Here is a 17,888-nt window from a genome sequence, read left to right on the forward strand (position 1 = left end):
TACAGTGTGTGTGGGTGTGTGGACATGAGTGTGAAGAGTGTACACAGAGGTGTAATAACCTGAAAGCAATCCTGGAGAATGAGAAGAACACAGACCTTCTCTTCCAACTAAACATTAAGTTGAGTCTCTGCTAGAGAGGAAGCCTGGTCCTCTGGAGAGAGCCAGCTTGTGCAAATGGACAGATGACCAAAGGGCAGTGACAAGCGTATTAGGGCTTTGAGGCACGGTGGAATTACCTGTCCCCAGAGTTTCCAGCAGAATTAGTTGGTGTGGAGTTTGGAGTGTTTCGTGTGTGTGAGTATGGATGTGTTAGTGTGGGTGTGTGGACGTGAGTGTGGCAAAAGTGCACAGTGTGTGTGGAGTTTGGAGTGTGTGTGTGTGTGTATGAGTATGGGGATGTGGACCTGTGTGGACAGTGTGCACTGTGTGTGCAGTTTGGAGTATGTGTGTGTATGTGAGTGAGTGTGGGGATGTAAACACGTGTGGAGAGTGTGCACAGTGTGTGTGGAGTTTGGAATGTGTGTATGTGAATGTGGGCATGTGAATGCGTGTGGAGCGTGTGCACAGTGTGCAGTTAGGAGTGTGTGTGTGTCAGTATGGATGAGTGTGGAGAGTGTGCATAGTGTGTGTGGAGTTTGGAGTGTGTGTGTGAGCGTGGGCATGTGAACGCGTGTGGAGAGTGTCCACAGTGTGTGTGGAGTTTGGAGTGTGTGTGGATGAGTGAGCGTGGGGGTGTGATTGTGTGTGGAGAGTGTACACAGTGTGTGTGGAGTGGAGTTTGGGGTGTTTGTGTGTGAGTGTGGGTGTGGGAACGTGTGTGGAGAGTGTGCAAAGTGAGTGTGGAGTTTTGGGTGTTTGCGCGCGCGCGTTTACGGCAGGTCCTGGAGCGCGTCCACGCGGCACCCCGTGGGCGGTGTGCGCGCGCGCGAGCGGAGCGCGCCCCCGCGCCGCCCCTCCGGCCGGGCCGTGTGTGTGGCGGCTGCTGCTGGGCCGGGCGGCTGGAGCGCGCGGCGTCGGAGGCCGCCCCTCTGCGGAACGCCTGGCGCCGCGGGAGAGGGGAGGCCGGGGAGGACTAGGCGCCCCGGGCCCGAAGCGCGCCACCTCCCGCTGGGGTTGGCTGCGGACATGTGCAGGATGTCCTTCAAGGTGAGCGCCGCGGGTGCCCGGGCCGGGGCCGGGGCCGGGGCCGGGCTCGGGCGGGGCGGGGTGGGCGCCGCCCGCTGCCCGCCTCCCACTCCTTCCCCGCTTCTCCGGCTGCCGGCGAGGCCCAGAAGGAAGCGGCAGGGCCGGGTGGCCCCTGTGGGTTTGCGGTTTGCCTGCTTGCCCTGCCTCTCAGGCTTTGCACTAAGGGCTGTGGATCGGCTGAGCCTGTGCGCGGCGACAGGACTGCGGGGACTGTCGCGGGGTAACAGGTCGGGGGCGGGGAAGAAGCCTGGGGTCAGCGCTGACCTGCAGCTGCAGGAGTCCCCGAACCTGACCCTCTGCGCCCTCATGCTGGAGTACCAGCTGCACCCACGGCTGCCTCCTCCCCGGAGGAGTGGCCAGCACCCAGGGACGCTGCAGACGATGAGCAGGCTTCAGGGTCCGAAGGTGTCTTGTCTCAGAGGAGTTGATTAAAGTCATCCCATGTAATCCCTACATTTTAGGATGAAAGAGGTTCATTTGCCTCGATTGAAAGGTTTTAATAAAAATAGTAGTTAAAATGTATTGAACAGTTAAAATGTGCTTGACTCTGAACCGAGAACATGATGTGTAAGGTCCTGGGGAGACCTATGGGAGGTGCTCTTCTTGTCTTTACTTTTTTTTTTTTTTAAATGAGAAAAGGAAGGTATAAAGAAATTAAATCGCCCACAGTTTTGCAGCCAATAAGTTACGGTGTTAAGACTGAAACCCAAGTGTGTCTGACTCCGAAGCCACTGTAATCCCGTTGCCGACAATAGCTCATGTAAGCAGAGGAGTGACATGGCGCGATATGCATGTTAGAAAGATGTCTGGCCAGGTTTGGAGAAGAGGGTGGAGCTGGGAGATGTCATCTTTTTAAGAAATGGTACTGGACCAGTGCACAGGTGGTGAGAATGGAACCAAGTAGACAAATGTGAATGACTTTAAAAGTTTTTTTTTGTTGTTTGTTTGTTTTCTGAGATGTGAATATTCTGTTTCTCTCTTGTTGCCCAGGCGGGAGTGCAGGGGTGCAATCTGGTCTCACGGCAACCTCTGCCTCGGCAGGTTCAAGCGATTCTCCTGCCTCAGCCTCCCCAGTAGCTGGGATTACAGGCATGTAATTTTTGTATTTTTAGAGAGACTGGGTTTCACCATGTTAGCCAGGCTGGTCTTGAACTCCTAACTTCAGGTGATCCACCCGCCTTGGCCTCCCAAGGTGCTAGGATTACAGGCATGAGGCCCCGCTCCTTGCCCACAGCTTCTGAATAATCATTAATTCACTTTTCTTTTCTTGGTTACAGTGAACCGAGATTGCGCCACTGCACTCCAGCCTGGGCAACAGAGCGAGACTCAGTCTCAAATAAATAAATAAGGAAACACTGCCTTTTTTGTGCAATAAAGTTTCATGAATTTCAGTCCATTGACTTTTGACTCTACAATGGCTTTTCAACTACTCAAAACTTGTTCTTCAGACTGAAGTTGCCAAATGTCTAACACAGTTGGGGGTGGGTGAGGCTACCATATCAGACGAACCATCATAGCTAGATAAATAAAATACCTGGGTCTTTCTTGAGCATGTCTTACCTGAGAAGGCGAAGCATCTCAATACCAGTTTCATCTTACTGCTAGAATCCGGTCTCATGCCTGGCCCAGAAGTACAGGAACTTGTATGCTTTATCCTTATTCTGAGAATATATAAATTATCTCTTAATCAACTCTAGTTCACCAGTCAGCTTAAATTATTTGGATGAACCATGGGAAAATAAATTAACAAAACCATATTTTTTACACATGCCATAGAATTCACCCACTTAAAGTACTTATTTCAGTGGTTTATAGTCAATTCAGAGTGGTGTAACCATCAATACATCAATTTTAGAGCCTTTGTTTGTTTGTTTATTTATTTATTTATTGAGATGAGGCGTCACTCTGTTACCTAGGCTGGGGTGCAGTGGCACGATCACCACTCACTGCAGCCTTGACATCCCAGGCTTGAGCAATCCTCCCGAGTGGCTGGTACTACAGGCATGCACCACCACACTCGTATAATTTTTTTGTATTTTTGTAGAGACAGGGTCTCCCTATATTGCCCACGCTGGTCTTGAACTCTTGGGCTCAAGCAGTCTGCTCACCTCAGCCTCCCAAAGTGCTGGGATTACAGGCATGAATCCTATCACGCCTGACAATTTTAGAAATTTTAGACAATTTTAATCACCCCAGGAAGAAACCTCATACCCATTAGCAGTCACTATTACCCCACATCTCTACTTTCTATGTCTATAGATTTGTCTATTCTAGACATATATGTTTTAAACAGACTTTAAACATAGTCTTGAGTTCTAAATTTGGAAATGCCAGTGATATATGGGCCTACCTGTAAGGCAGACTGCTCAGAGCAAATCTCCTTTTCTCTTCACTTTCCTATCACTTAGGGAAGTGATACATCTCAGGATTTAGGCTTGTTGACTAAACAAGTCAAATTCTATAAAATATTTAAAGTTTTATTTTGAACCAAATAAGTGTGATTATGGCCTTATGACACAGCCTCGGGAGGTCCTAGGAACATGTGCCCAAGGTGGTTGGATGACAGCTTGGTTTACATTTTAGGGAGGTAGAAGTTACAAGCAAAAACATAAATCAATACATGTAAGGTATACATTTGTTTGGCCAGGAAAAGTGGGACATCTCAAAGAAGGGGGAGGGGGTTTCCATGTCATAAGAATGCTTGAGTTAAAATAAGTAAGGTTGTGGAAGCCAAGGTTCTTATGATATAGATGAAGCCTCTAAGTAATAGGCTTTAGAGAATAGATGGTAAGTGTACCTTAAAAGGTGTCAGATTCCACTTATTCAGGTGGTTCACACCACCTGTAATCCCAACTTGGGAGGCTGAGGCTGGAGGATCTCGGGAGTCCAGGAGGTCTAGGCTGCAATGAGCTGTGATAATGCCACTGTCCTCCAGCCTTGTCTCAGGAAAAAAAAAAAAAAAGGTGTCAAGTGTCAGACGCCCAGTGAAGCCTCTCCTGGAAAGGGAAGGGGATTCCCTATAGAATGCAAATTTCCCCCATAAAAAAACAGCTTTGCAGGGTCATTTCAAAATATATCAAATAAATATATTTTGGGGTAAATTATTTTTACTTCCTTCAGGACTTGCTATCTGTCATATGATGCTATAACCTAGCCAGGTTGGAGTTGGGTATCTTAGTCTACAGAGAGTCTGTTTTGTGAATCTTATGAACTATATTTTAATGGTACTGCTGGTTAAATTCCAAAGGGAGGAGGGTGCATATAGCTTTGCATTCCATCACTACATCTTTATTTTATGTCACCTCTAATATCATAGAAATTCATTATTGAATAAAGTTCATATCCTCTTGATCAAATTATTAAGTATATGATTGAAGTCCACATTACTCTAAACCTTTTAAAACTAATAGTTTAAATCCCTACCCCCTCTTAGCTTTCAATCAGAATTCCAGTTCTGTACAAATAAATTTCCCTCTGCGTTTCCTCTCCCCTTGTTTCCTGTACAATTTCTGGAAGTGTACAGATGAGCAGTGTACAGCCAAAATTCTGACAGTAAATGAAAGGGGCAAGTAGGGAGAGAAGAAAATGTGACAAATGTGGAAGCTTACACTCAATTTTCTACAAGGTTTAAAATGTAAGATCTCAGACTCTAGACCCAGACAGGCTTTTTTTTTGAGACTGAGTCTTGCTCTTATCACCCAGGTTGGAGTGCAGTGGTGCCATCTTGGCTCACTGCAACCTCTACCTCCTGGGTTCAAGCGATCCTTCTGCCTCAGCCTCCCAAGTAGCTGGGATTATACGTGTGCACCATCACACCCAGCTAATTTTTGTATTTTTGGAAGAGACGGGGCTTCACGTTTTTGGCCAGACTGGTCTCAAACTCCCGGGCTGAAGTGATCTGCCCACCTCAACCTCCCGAAGTGCTGGGATTACAGGCATGAGCCACTATGTCCAGCCCAGACTTGGATTTAAATCCCGGCTCTGTTATTTGGATGAGCCAAGATCCTTACTGTGTGACCTTGACTAACTCATTCCTGTGCTCAGTTTCCTCATCTTAAAAATGGGAATAATAGGCCAGACATAGTGGCTCCCTGGGAGGAGAGGGGAGGGAAGAGGAAGGAAGGGGAGGGGAGGGGAGACCTTGCTTTAAAAGTAAAAAAAAAAAAATAAAAAGAAAATGAGAATAATTATATTAATCATACATTACTCAACAACAAGGACACATTCTGAGAAATACACGTTAGGTATTTCCTGCATTGTGTAAACATTATAGAGTGCACTTACTACAGGCCTGGAGAGTGTAGCTGACTGCACACCTAGACTATATGGTGTAGCCTACTGCTCCTAGGTGACAAAATTACAGCATGTTCCTGAATGGAATACTGTAGTCAATTGTTACACAGTGGTGAACATTTGCATATCTAAACACATGTAAATGTAGAAAAGGTACAGTAAAAATATGGCATTATAATCTTAGGGGACCACCATCATATATGCAGTCTATCATTATGTATTACATGACTGTACTACCTCATGGGGCTGTTCCTGGAATTACATGGGATAAAGCAGTAAATTATTTAGCACACTGCCCGATACAGAGCAAGATCTGAACTTAGTTGTTCTTGCTGTTACTTTTAAAGTTGCAATCAGCAAGCCTGAGAGAAGCTCCTTGGTTTTATTGTAGAGATCAGAAACATCAAGAAAGAGGTGAAATAGTAATAGCATGCTTGCTAAAGTGCTTTACAGTTTGTGTGACGTATTTTCACGTGCACTGTCTCCTTTAAAGGATAGAGGACTGACCCCCAACTCTCTCCACTCCGTTTATGATTATGTGCTTGTCATACCCAGCCAGAGGAGATTTGGAAGTTATCCAGGGAATGTGACATGCATAGACCCCAAACAGAAGGAAGGTTGGGGACTTTCCGTCTTGGCCAGAGAGGAGCTTGGGATGGAGGATAGGAAGGAGGTCACCGGGGGTCACTGCTGCCTTATTCCTTGCTGTCCACAGAAGAAGTCCACAGGAGGCAGAGCAGTCTGATGGGGAGTTAAAGAGTGGCCTCAGCAAGAGACTGCCTGGCGCTGAAGCCTGACTGGCCATTTCTCACTTACCTCATCTGTAAAATGGGATTGTCCCAGTGCCCACTTCACTGAGCAAGGATGAGAATGAAATGAGCTAGTATATGGAGAAGATACACCATGTGGTCCAGAGTAAGCACTTTGCATTGAGTGAACATTAGCTCAAGACTCTGACCTCCAGTAAATGTGCTGGCCATAGGGTGACAGGAGCACCTGCCCATTTCTTTACTAGACATTGCCACCTAGATGCCCCATAGGCACTTGAAACCCAGGATGTCCAATGCTGAAGTCATCGTTTTTTTCCGAAGCCTGTCCTTCACATGGTGTTTCCAACCTTCATGAATGGCACCAAGATCAGCCAGGCACTGGAACCACAAGTTGGGAGTGAATCCACTCTCCTTTTCCTTCCCCTCCTGCACATACAGTCACAGACCAAGGCTATGCAGTTTAGCCCTAAAATGTCTCCAGTCTGTCCCATCCTCCCATTCCCACTGCTGAGCTGAGGCATCAGCTCAGTTCCTGGTCTCTTGCCCCATCTGTGCAGTAGTCTCCTAACCCTTGTAGACACCAGCCTCAGCCTGGCTCCAGAGCTCATTCCATTCTCCCTAAGGAGAAGGGCCTTTCTGAAATGCAAAATGAATGGTGTCTCCCCACCATAAAATGCTTCCTTGACTCTCCAGTGTCCACCAGGATAAAGTCCAAACTCAGTAGCACATACAGCAGAGCCTTGAGGACCTTGCCCTGACCACCTGCCCTGCCTCAGCTTTCACCCTCCCCCCATGCCCTTTGCTGTAGTCCTGCTGAGCTAGTGATGCTTCCCAGGACACTGTGGTAAGCCTCCAGTCTTGCTCTGCCACCCCTCTGCCTGGGACCTCACCACCTCTTGTCCTCCCAGGCCCCTATATGTCTTTCAAAAGTTGTCTCAAAAAGTCCTTTCTTAGCTGGGTGTGCTCACTTACACCTATAATCCTAGCACTTTGGGAAGCAGAGGTGGGTGGATTGCCTGAGCTCAGGATTTGAGACCAGCCTGGGCAACATGGTAAAACCCATCTCTACTGAAAATACAAAAAATTAGCCAGGCATGGTGGCAGGTGCCTGTAATCCCAGCCACTTGGGAGGCTGAGGCAGAAGAATCACTTGAACCCAGGAGGTGGAGGTTACAGTAAGCCAAGATTGTGCCACTGCACTCCAGCCTCGGTGACAGAGTGAGATTCCATCTCAAAAAAAAAAAATTCATTTTCTTTGAAACTGTTCCTGGCCACCCTCCTCAAGTAGAATCACATTATCTGGTTTGTATTCTCACCACAAGCAGCTGCCTTCCTACCCTGGCACCTACAATACCTTATGATGCCTGTTGATGTGACTGATTTTCCTATTAGGCCACAGAGTCATTGTGGGCAGAGACCAAAGCTGACTCCTACCTCTACTCCTAGCTCCTGGCCAGGGCCACTGTTCCTGGTACGTGCTAGTGACCAAGTAAATGAATTTTCCTGGACAAGTATCTTAAAGAGCCATGAAGGCTGTGCATTTATGGCTACTATTTTTTTGAGTGTGTACTAAGTATATTTATGTGATCATCTCATTTAATTCTCCTATACTACATAAAAGAGGCACTCTATTATTATTAAATTACTTGGCTGGGTGCGGTGGCTCAGGCTGGGCGCAGTGGCTCATGCCTGTAATCCCAGCACTTTGGAAGGCTGAGGGGGATGGATCACTTGAGAGCAGGAGTTCAAGACCAGCCTGCCCAACATGGTGAAACCCTATTTCTACTAAAAATACAAAAATTAGCCAGGCATGGTGGCAGGCACCTGTAATCCCAGCTACTTGGGAGGCTGAGGCAGGAGAATCACTTGAACCAGGGAGGCAGAGGCTGCAATGAGCCAAGATCACACCATTGCACTCTAGCCTGGGTGACAAGAGCAGGACTCTGTCTCCAAAAAAAAAAAAAAATTATCTGGGTGTGGTGGCATGTCCCTGTAATCCCAACTACGTGGGAGGCTGAGGTGGGAGGAATGCTTGAACCAGGGAGGTGGAGGTTGCACTGAGCTGAGATCACGCCACTGCACTCCAGCCTGGGTGACAGAGAGAGAGAGACTCCATCTCAAAAAAAAAAAAAAAATGCCCAATGTCACAGAGCTAGGAAGTAGTCCAGATTGAACCCAGCTTCTTCTTACCCCCAAACCAACTACTCTGTCATGCCTCTGCCTCTCAGTAAATTAAGCCCAAAGGAAGGTGAAATATTTATAGCTTTTCACAAAGCTCAGTTTACAGGACCTTATGGGAAACCAGGATGTCCAGCCCAGCCGGAGAGGAATCCCCAAGACCATCCTAAAGGGAGGAGAGGCCCTGGCTAGAGATCTTGTTATGACAATAGACACTTGCTGTTTGCAGATGGTTTTTTGAAGGTATTTGGGGTTCAAGTGAAATGATAGAGTCCCTGAAAATGAAGTACAGTTTATCATTCTTGTGTCTTTACCTTTCAAGAAAAGCTAGCAGAGCTGTTCCCTGGTGCATATTACATTGTCTGCCTGGTTCACCCTCCCAGACTTCGCTTTGGCCTTGTGCAGTCTCTTTGTTAAAAGGCTTTGTTTCGTGATTCATTATAGAGGTCAAACCTCCCTTGTCATTGCTTCGCCTAGTTACTGACAGCTGGAACAAATCAGACCCAGCCCGGTGCCTAAACTGCAATGCTGGTGTGAACACCATGGTTGCAGTTTGGCTGGAAAAATCCAGGACAGCAAAATTTACAGCTTCAGAAAAGGCAAATTGTTAATCTGAAATTGGAGGTGATTTATTTTCCTCCTAAATGAGCGAGGAAACTATTCGAAGTATGTTTGCTATTAGCTTATCACTCCCCACCTTGCCATTCTTTCATTCAAGTATGCACAAGAGCATAAGCCTGTGTATGTGCTGAAGGACTTCTGAAATGAAATCCTCATACACACAAATACTGCTGCCACTGTCCTTTTATTTTAGAGGGCTCTGTTGAGTAGCTGAAATAGTTGGTATTTTCTTTTGAGCTTAGAGAAGCATTGTATTTAATACAATATCAATATATTTAAAAGACATACTGTGCAAAAGGCCTTTGGAGTCAGATAGATGTTTTAAACCCACTTGCAAAAAATGCTTTTATTAAATAATGTGAATGCTTTTATAAAAGTTCCTAAAGACCATCAAAATTCTTTATTAGTACCAGTACTCTGAATTTAATTTTGTCTATTGATTCTGATTTTGTAAAGAACACAGGAAAGGAAACTAGCATTTAATCAGCATTTATAGTGTGTTGGGTACTATATTAGGCAAAAATCGACATCATTTAATACCGTCAGCTTCAAGGTAAGTAAGCAAGAGGAAACTGAGACTCCCAAAAGCCAATTACTTGTCCAGGCCTGGGGTGAAACCCAGAGCTGTCTGGTCCCAAAGCCAGTTCCTCCCTCTCATAGACTGTTCTCTACAGACTCAAATCAATTATTTTAGAGAAGATTTTACTGCAGTCAGCTCTGCCACCCATTTGGAAGACCTGTTTTCCACTTCCATGATTTCCACAGGTATGGTTCTAAAATTAATTTTGTAGCTTTAAAATAACCCCGCGGGCCTGGTGCAGTGGCTCGTGTCTGTAATCCCAGCACTTTGGAAGGCTGAGGTAGGTAGATTACTTGAGCCCAGGAGTTCGAGACCAGCCTGGGTAATGTGGCAAAACCCTGTCCCTACTAAAAATAAAATAATTAGTCGGGCATGGTGGCACGTGCCTGTGGTCTCAGCTATTCAGAATGCTGAGGTGGGAGGAAGGCTTGAGCCTGAGAGGTCTAGGCTGCAGTGAGCCATAACTATGCCACTGCAATCCAGCCTGGGCAACAGAGTGAGTCCCTGTCTCAAACAAACAAAATGATCCAATGGTGGAATGAAGGATCCATATGAGGACATGTAATGGCATTATTTGCCCCAAGTTCTTTGTTCTCAACTCAAACCTCTGGCAAGTTTCAGCTGAAGCAAAGGAGATTAGGTGGAGGGAAAGTGAAACATTCCACACAGGTAGTGGAATCAGAAAGCATTGAGGGCTTAGGAAAAGGGCAGGTAAACTCCTTTGAGAGGTCAGAATTGGGAGAAATTTTGCTCCACTTAGAGATGAAGAAAGGTTTGGAATGTTTCTGGGAGGAAATAGCATTTGAGCAGAGCCTTGGCCTTGAAGGTTGGAGGAAAATTCATTTCAAGCAAAAAGGAAGCTGAGTGAACAAAAACACAACAGAGGCAGGAAAGTGAGAACATTAGTGGGAAATAGGTTATTAATAGTGCTGGATTATCAACAACAGTGCTCTTCATAGCCATATGGTGCTCAGGTGTCTGGAATCCAACAGAGTTCATTCTATAACCAAGTATATTACAGTAGCCTATTGCTGGAGGAGCAATCTTTCAAATGATACAACACATCTGGATGTTCTCCTTTCTGAATGTTATTATCTATATGCGTAGAAGCAGTCATGTTCACTGGAATCAATTTTAAGATCCTGTTTCATTTTGTTCTTGCAGAAGGAAACTCCGCTTGCCAACGCTGCATTCTGGGCAGCCAGGAGGGGAAACCTGACGCTGCTGAAGCTATTGTTGAACAGCGGCCGGGTGGATGTGGACTGCAGAGACAGCGTACGATGATGGGTTTGGTAGATGCATGCCCAGCACGCACCATTGCCCTGCGTAGGCGCAGGAGCACCTCAGGAATACATTTCCCTTTACAATGCTTATTTACTTGTTCATGTGTTTGCTTGCTTCATCCTTTTTAAAACATCCAAGGTACTGTGGTGAACTTATAAACATGCTGGGGAAAGTCAGAAAGAAAAGGAAACAATTAAATGCCCAAAACAGAAGACAGCCACAATAGGGAAGAGGCACTTCACTGGGAATCAGAATTGGCAGACTACAAGAAGAAAGGGCTGTTTAGTGAAAGAATTCAAGCCAACAGCTTTCATGAAAAGATGGAGATAATTTAGTGGGCTGCCATGGATGTGGGAGTTATGTTTTTTCTACAAGGATGAGAAAACAAAAATTGAAGCCTCCCCCAGCCTTTTATCCTTTCATTACCTCTTGCGAACATAAATACACTCATTGGCAATTTAGAAGGTGAAATAAAAAGAGATACTACTGCCCCCTAGCAGATACCACTTAGAGAGCTTCCCCTCCCCAGCCAGAGGCAATTATTTTACTGTGCTCAGCAAGACTTCTCATCTCTGGGGACCAAGAGGACCGCCGATGAGGAGAGGGAGCAAGCAATGATGTTTTGATTTTAGGATTTGAATAAAAATGTTTTGAAGTAGTTTTTTTGTTTTCCTGAAAACAGAGTGTGCCATTTCCAACTTTTATTGCACACATTTGGTAAGTGGAGTCCACCACCACCCCAAAAGTAAAATAGCAGTTTTCTCCAGTTGCCCCCACCCCCACCCAGGGCATCGGGGCAGGATATCTTCTGTTTACACCTCCAGACCCACTCCACACCCTTCTCGCTCTTGGTCTCACAGTCTGAACTGTATGTACTGCCCCAGCAGACTCACTTCCCTCTGGCCTCCAGTTGTGTTTGGCCCATAGGAGCAACTGTAAGAGTCAGAGGGTGTGAGGAGAGGGATGTCAGGCAGCCCAGCGCCCTCCCTGTCTCTGTCTGGCAGCAGTGCCCCCCCTCCACTCTCTGCATCCTGGGAGCCACTCCCCTCCCCTGACAACTTCAGGCCTCAGCTGGTCATGGACCCCCACTGTTCCTAGATCCCAGTACTGTGCTGTTCTTTGTAGATTCCCTGTGCCCAGGCCTCAGCTTAATAGTCTCTTTATGACATTTTCTTCCAATTATCCCAGTTAGAATGTACCATCTGTTCCTTGCCAGAACTCAGGCTGGTGCAGGGTCTTGGACATCTGTGAACTGGCTATCTTGGTCTTATATGGGTTTTACGGGACTGGTTCTTACACCACAGTGGAAAAACTATAGGGCAGAAACACCAATTGTCACTGTGGCCCTATCCACTGACCACTTTGATGACCACTTTTCCTCTTTTTCTTGAAGCCACCCCTTTCAGATACCCCAGGACTTCCTCCTGGCCTCCAGCTCCCCAGGGCCACCTTGCAGTGTTGCGTACATTCTGCCCCCAGACAGCACCTCACATTCCGCCCCCAGACAGCACCTCACATTCCCAGCCTTTTCAGCACACTTTCCACGTCAGGAGTCACTTGAGCCACCAGCTCCTTTCCCTTAGTGCTCACACTCTGTCCTGTCTGCTGGGTGGCCAGTAGATATTTTGACCAAATTTGTGCTTCTTTGAATAGACACTAACTTGTTTTAACAAAAAGTTATTTTATCAGGAGCTTTCTGGAGAGATGATTCCTTAATCCAAAGGAGCAAGTCTAAATGATGGTGATTTCAGATACCCCGTTTACTTTGAAAGGGCCTCTGAGGCTGGTGGTGACTGAGGGGCAGGGAGCTGTTGGGAAGCAGTACAGGCCTTTGTTCCCCTCGGAATGTCAGTGGCTGGGTTTCTGTCTCCTCCACGTGCCACCTGAACATGGAGTCCCAGTCCCAGGATGGTATTCTATGGTGCTAATTGATCTCTCCATGAGTACTACCATTGCTAACAGAGCCAAGCCCCAGGATCACCTAGGAGGCATGTGAGAGCCCCTGAAATTCAAGGAGAGGCTAACAGGGCTTCCTTAGGAATTGTTCCTAGCCTCAAGTATGACTGTTCAAACTTTTCCAACAAACAGTATCAGTGACTACTCAGCAATACTGCCTTCCTACAAAATCTTTAGATGAAAATAACACAATGCCTCCAAAATTCACTTCATTACCCTATACCTAATAAGCCTCCCCTGTGTGCAGAGCCATCTGTCTCTCTCATCATCTACTTCTGAGAGGCAGGTTGCTGAATATGCAGAGGTGACAATTCAAGCGCTTGAAAACAACTGTAAATCAAACTGCAAATGCCCACTTCAATTAGAAGGGTCCATATCACATAGTATACCTCAAGTCCTTGCATCTTAAAGCTGGGAAAGACTTTGGTGATCATCCCATCCAACCCCCCATTTTTAAAATGAAATAAATGAGTCCAAGTAATTGTAATCAACGTGCCCAGGTATACTGCTGGTCAGTGACAGAGGTGGGCTTAGCCCCAACGGCTCCTGACTCTCAGCTCTCTAGTCTCTCATTTCACTATGGTGCCGTACATCTTTACCTGAACTGTTCTGATGATGAAGACTTTTAAATACAGAAAATCAGATGGTACCATTTAATGTTTCTTTTATATTAATAGCAATATTTTGGGTCAGGAATCATTTAATAGGACTCATAAAATGAGAGCTTTATATCATTGCTGCCTTAAAATGCAATAACTATGGTTCATTTGGACTGTGCTTCTGAAGGTAATGGAAGTAAGTGAATTTTTACATCAAAAATCCCAACCTCAGCAATTTGTCTCTTTGCTTTTTCCCATCTAGACTGCATGATGAGATTATTCATGAGAACTTTCATCACTGCAGGGAAATTTGCCCTTGGATGTTTTCTGAGTGGAGCTGACATCTCTGCAGCGTCTTTCCTAGGACCCTTCTCCCTGACATAACAGTGGCCTAACTGTTCATCTGTCTCTCCTCCATCCAGCACGGCACCACACTCCTGATGGTTGCTGCCTATGCTGGCCACATAGACTGTGTGAGGGAGCTGGTTCTGCAAGGAGCAGACATCAATCTCCAGAGAGAGGTAAGTCAGGCTTTGCACTTGAAGAAAAATGACCAGGCTCAGAGATCTGAAGTTTTCATGATAGTGAACTGGTATGGGGGCCAAGAGTCATCATTGCTTTTCTCCCACGTTAAAGCCCATTGCAGAGTTTATTCTGCCTAAAATGAGGTCCAGCAGCATACCAGCGGGCACATCTGAGGTAACCAAACCTCTTACTACCTGCCCATAAACACCCATACAATTTTTTTTTTTGTCAAACATAAGTCAGTTCTTCATTTTTCCCTTGGAATGAGATACTGTAGGATTTATGGCATTTTCATACAGATAATTATATTTTTGGAAGAGTTGAGTCACCAACCTATTTGTAATGAGGCTAACTTGCTAGGATGTCTCAATCATCCTCCCCAAAGCATATTTTCAAAGGATTTCTCTCTGACCATGGATTAAATACGCTGTCCTGAAAAAAGCCATGTGGGTGAACATTGGACTAAAATGTGAGCCTGTTCCCATACTTCATTCAAGGACAATCTTGAGAGTTTGGTCTCACTTGAGAATCCATCCTTAGTCTAATCTAGAGAAGCAGAAGGGAGGCCAGGACATTTTAACATACTGTGGTGCTTAGTAGAATTCTAAGAAGGCTCCATTCGTATATTTCCAAGTCGGCCTGGGACCTGGTAAACTAATCTTTGTGGAGACAAACGCTCAGGTCATCCCTAGAGTGCCTCTGACCTCATTTCACTCTGACTCAGACCTGAGATGGGCTTTCTGGGCAAGTCCAGACTGAACCACTTGGTTTTTCTTGGCCCAGCTTTATTTTATCCCAGGTCCTGCATTGCAACATTTTAGAAAAACAGTTCACCAACCAAACTTTCATCAAGCCAGTATATCTTTCTTCCAGTCTGGACCATCACCTCTGAGTAGAATAAATTAAGACACATCAGGTCTCAGGGCTGTGTCAAGAGCTCCAGGTGTAACGTATGCCTGGGCAACATAGCAAGACCCCATCTCTATAAAAAGATTTAAAAATTTAGCCTGATGTCGTAGCCCATACCTATAGTACCAATTACTTGGCAGGCTGAGGTTAGAGGCTTATTTAAGCCCAGAAGTTCCAGGCTGCAGTGAGCCATGATTGCACTACTGCACTCCAGCCTGGGTGACACAGCATGACCCTGACTCAAAAATAGAGTTCCAAGGCACATCCAGATGTCCTTCCCATCACCCGTCTGGGTATTAGAGGCCTTGGCTGTGGACCATGAAAGAGTGACATACAGAATCTGGGTCTGGGTCTTTGTAGCCCTGAATCAACAAGCCTGGTCTGTTGAGAGGAGCAGTATAAAGAGACTACAGCAAATGTAATATTCTCACAAACAGATTCTTTGGTGCAATTTCCATAATAACATTAGATCATTGTTTTAGGTCATTTTCACTTCAGCACTTAATTTTCCTGTGGGTTGAAAATATCTGGACCCATTTAGAATTATAGTTTAAAGTTACTTTAATCTTTCTATTTTTCTTCTCTGTTTTATAGTCTTTGTTTATTACAACTTTAAAGAAAAGACAGATTTTCTCTAATCAAAACAATATGGTCCAGATCTGGTTTACTTTAAAAACTTTATCCTGACAGACAATTCAATGTGCATAAAAATCTCTTTGAAACAACTGAGAAAAGCAGCTAGAAGAAGAGAGAAGTATTTGATTTCTAGCCAGTCAATGGTTTTTATGGTTTTATATTTATCCATTTGGTTCTAATTGCTCAACTAATCTTGGAGATGAAACTACAGAGAACAAAAGCCTTTGAAGATTTACCAAAGTATACTCAGCTTAAAGGTAATCTGTGTGTGGCTCAAATGTTGGTGCTATGTAAGTTCCTGGCAGTCCCTGAATTTCCTGGGACTGTGCCAATCTGGGCCAAGAGGGCTGCCAAGTCAAAGGCAGACCCCAGCCTCCTGCACCAGTTTTGGAAGGTAGAAGAGTGACTTGCAGTGCTTTGAAACTTAATCCTATGGCAGACTTCTGCCTTGATCCATTGTTAATCCTTGATCCACTTTGCAATATCAGAATATTTGTCTCCTAAAAAAACTACCTGCCACTCCTTGCTCAGGTTGGCTGTCTAAATACACAGAGCTTGCTAGAGAGACAAACTGGAAGCTAGAGTTCCTGAAAGACTATTGCTTTAAAGAACCCACATTGGCTGATGACACCTCTCAGGCATAGGGGCTACAAATGCAGTTAGCATGAAGCCCTGGGTTTGTGTAGTAAGGCACACATATTTAAAACTTTTATTCACATTCAAGACTAAGGTCTAGATCCTATTATCTACAGATTGCTGTATTAAGGTACAGAATGACTGATAGTATGTATGGTCTAAAATTGGCTCAAACTGCTGTAGCAATGATTTATATAATTAATATGTCAAGAAAGCTTATTGAAAAAATCCTTTTTCATACTAAAGAAACATTGATAATTTATATAATTAATATATCAAGAAAGCTTATTGAAAAATCCTTTTTCCTACTAAAGAAACAACTCCTAGAAAAGACCTTTGGTAGTCTCTGAAATGTAATGTCTATTGAGAAGGGGAGAGTTTTCCTATTCTAGCCAGGTTTCTTCCTCCAGAACTGTTGACTCCCTAAGGTTTCTGGAACCCGGCATCCTCAACTGTAACAAAGCAGTGGGAAGATGCTTCCCACTTATTTCTGTGAGAACCAAGGAGAAAATCACACCTGCATTGCAGACAGAAAGGCCCTGTGAATGGTCATGATGCCTATGCCTTCCTGGGGCAGAATCTCACGATATCTGTGCCTTCCTGAGACACAGCCTGATGTAGTGGGTTGTATCTATCTGGGAAGGTGTTCCATGTTCTGCCTCAGTGGTGGTGTTATCAGCACCCTAGATTCTTGTACTCTCCCAGGATAGAAGTCAAGAGAGATCATCAGATAGCAAAGAGAAAGTTTATTTAGCTTGTGCATGAGGGAACCAGGTTCCATTATGGAAAGAAAAAGGGTTGGCTGCTCCCCAAGAGACATATGTGGGTTCGTTTTATAGGATCTTTTTATAGGGAAGCGTTTAGTCGTGGCATGTATAGGAGGGGTTTCTGTAGCACTTGCACAGTAGCTCAATATGCTTTTCATGCATCACATGTAACATTAGCATTTTAAATCTCCACCTTCAGGAATGATTTTAGCATTAAGATAAGGAAGAGGTGACTATAAGTTTAAGTTTAAGTCTAACTGTGCATGCAGAGCCCCGGGAAGTCCCTACCCACCTAAAGTGAGAACTTGTAGTTAGTTTCTTGGGTCTTTTGTTGCTGATTGACTGTCACAGGATCCTTAGGGTGTGACTTTGCCAGCTGGAAACCTCTGTGGCCGGCAGTACCTTCTGCCTGAGTATTGCTCAGGCCCACTGAGCTCATTCTGCCCTCTTGGCCCAGCAGCCTGCTCTCGGTTCACACTACCAGCCCAGGTTCCATGCCTGCCAAGGGCAAGCCAGGTATGTGAGCAAGCATGGGGTCCAGCTGCTGCGCACAACCAGGCATGCCAGCTGTGGCAAGGCAGGCAGCTCCAGGCATTGGCACAGGTGCCCGCTCTTTGTGAGGCTGCAGCTGGACCATGCGTACCCCAAGTGGCTTCTACCATAGGCACCAGGGAACGTGATGGTGCCTGGAAGCTTGGAGACACCAGGAACCACAGAGCCCCAAAGAGGGTGTCACAGCCCTGGTTTGGGGAGTCCCTAGGTCTGGGTTCCACAAAAGGCCACAGCTCCTCACTCCTCTTCGCCTGCAATGTGGCAAGCAGGGGGCTTGTTTCAGCCCTGTTTGTTTATAAACAGGGTCATTCAGCAGGTCCTGAATTCTTGTCTTGCATCCAAGAAGAATGAGGTATGCAGACAACTGGAGGGTGAGCAAGGTGGAGAGGAGCTTCAC

General features: G+C 45.5%; 1 protein-coding gene across 4 annotated transcripts in view; it reads left to right on the forward strand.

Moving 5' to 3' along the window:
• The first annotated feature begins 932 nt into the window (after positions 1 to 932).
• The window catches only part of ANKRD29 (ankyrin repeat domain 29), a 58,188-nt gene continuing 41,232 nt past the window's right edge, over positions 933 to 17,888 (forward strand). For 2 of the 4 annotated variants that reach the window (XM_032293188.1, XM_032293189.1), the window contains exons 1-3: positions 934 to 1,146; positions 10,792 to 10,902; positions 13,889 to 13,987. In XM_032293188.1, coding sequence (XP_032149079.1) covers positions 1,126 to 1,146; positions 10,792 to 10,902; positions 13,889 to 13,987 — 231 coding nt within the window. In that variant the 5' untranslated portion in view covers positions 934 to 1,125. Of the gene's footprint in view, positions 1,147 to 10,791; positions 10,903 to 13,888; positions 13,988 to 17,888 lie in introns of all 4 variants that reach the window. The other 2 variants (XM_032293190.1, XM_032293191.1) reach the window with 2 other exon arrangements.

This window comes from Sapajus apella, unplaced genomic scaffold (assembly GCF_009761245.1).
Source record: "Sapajus apella isolate SASKATOON/1434 unplaced genomic scaffold, GSC_monkey_1.0 scaffold29, whole genome shotgun sequence".
Classification (NCBI taxonomy): Eukaryota; Metazoa; Chordata; class Mammalia; order Primates; family Cebidae; genus Sapajus; species Sapajus apella.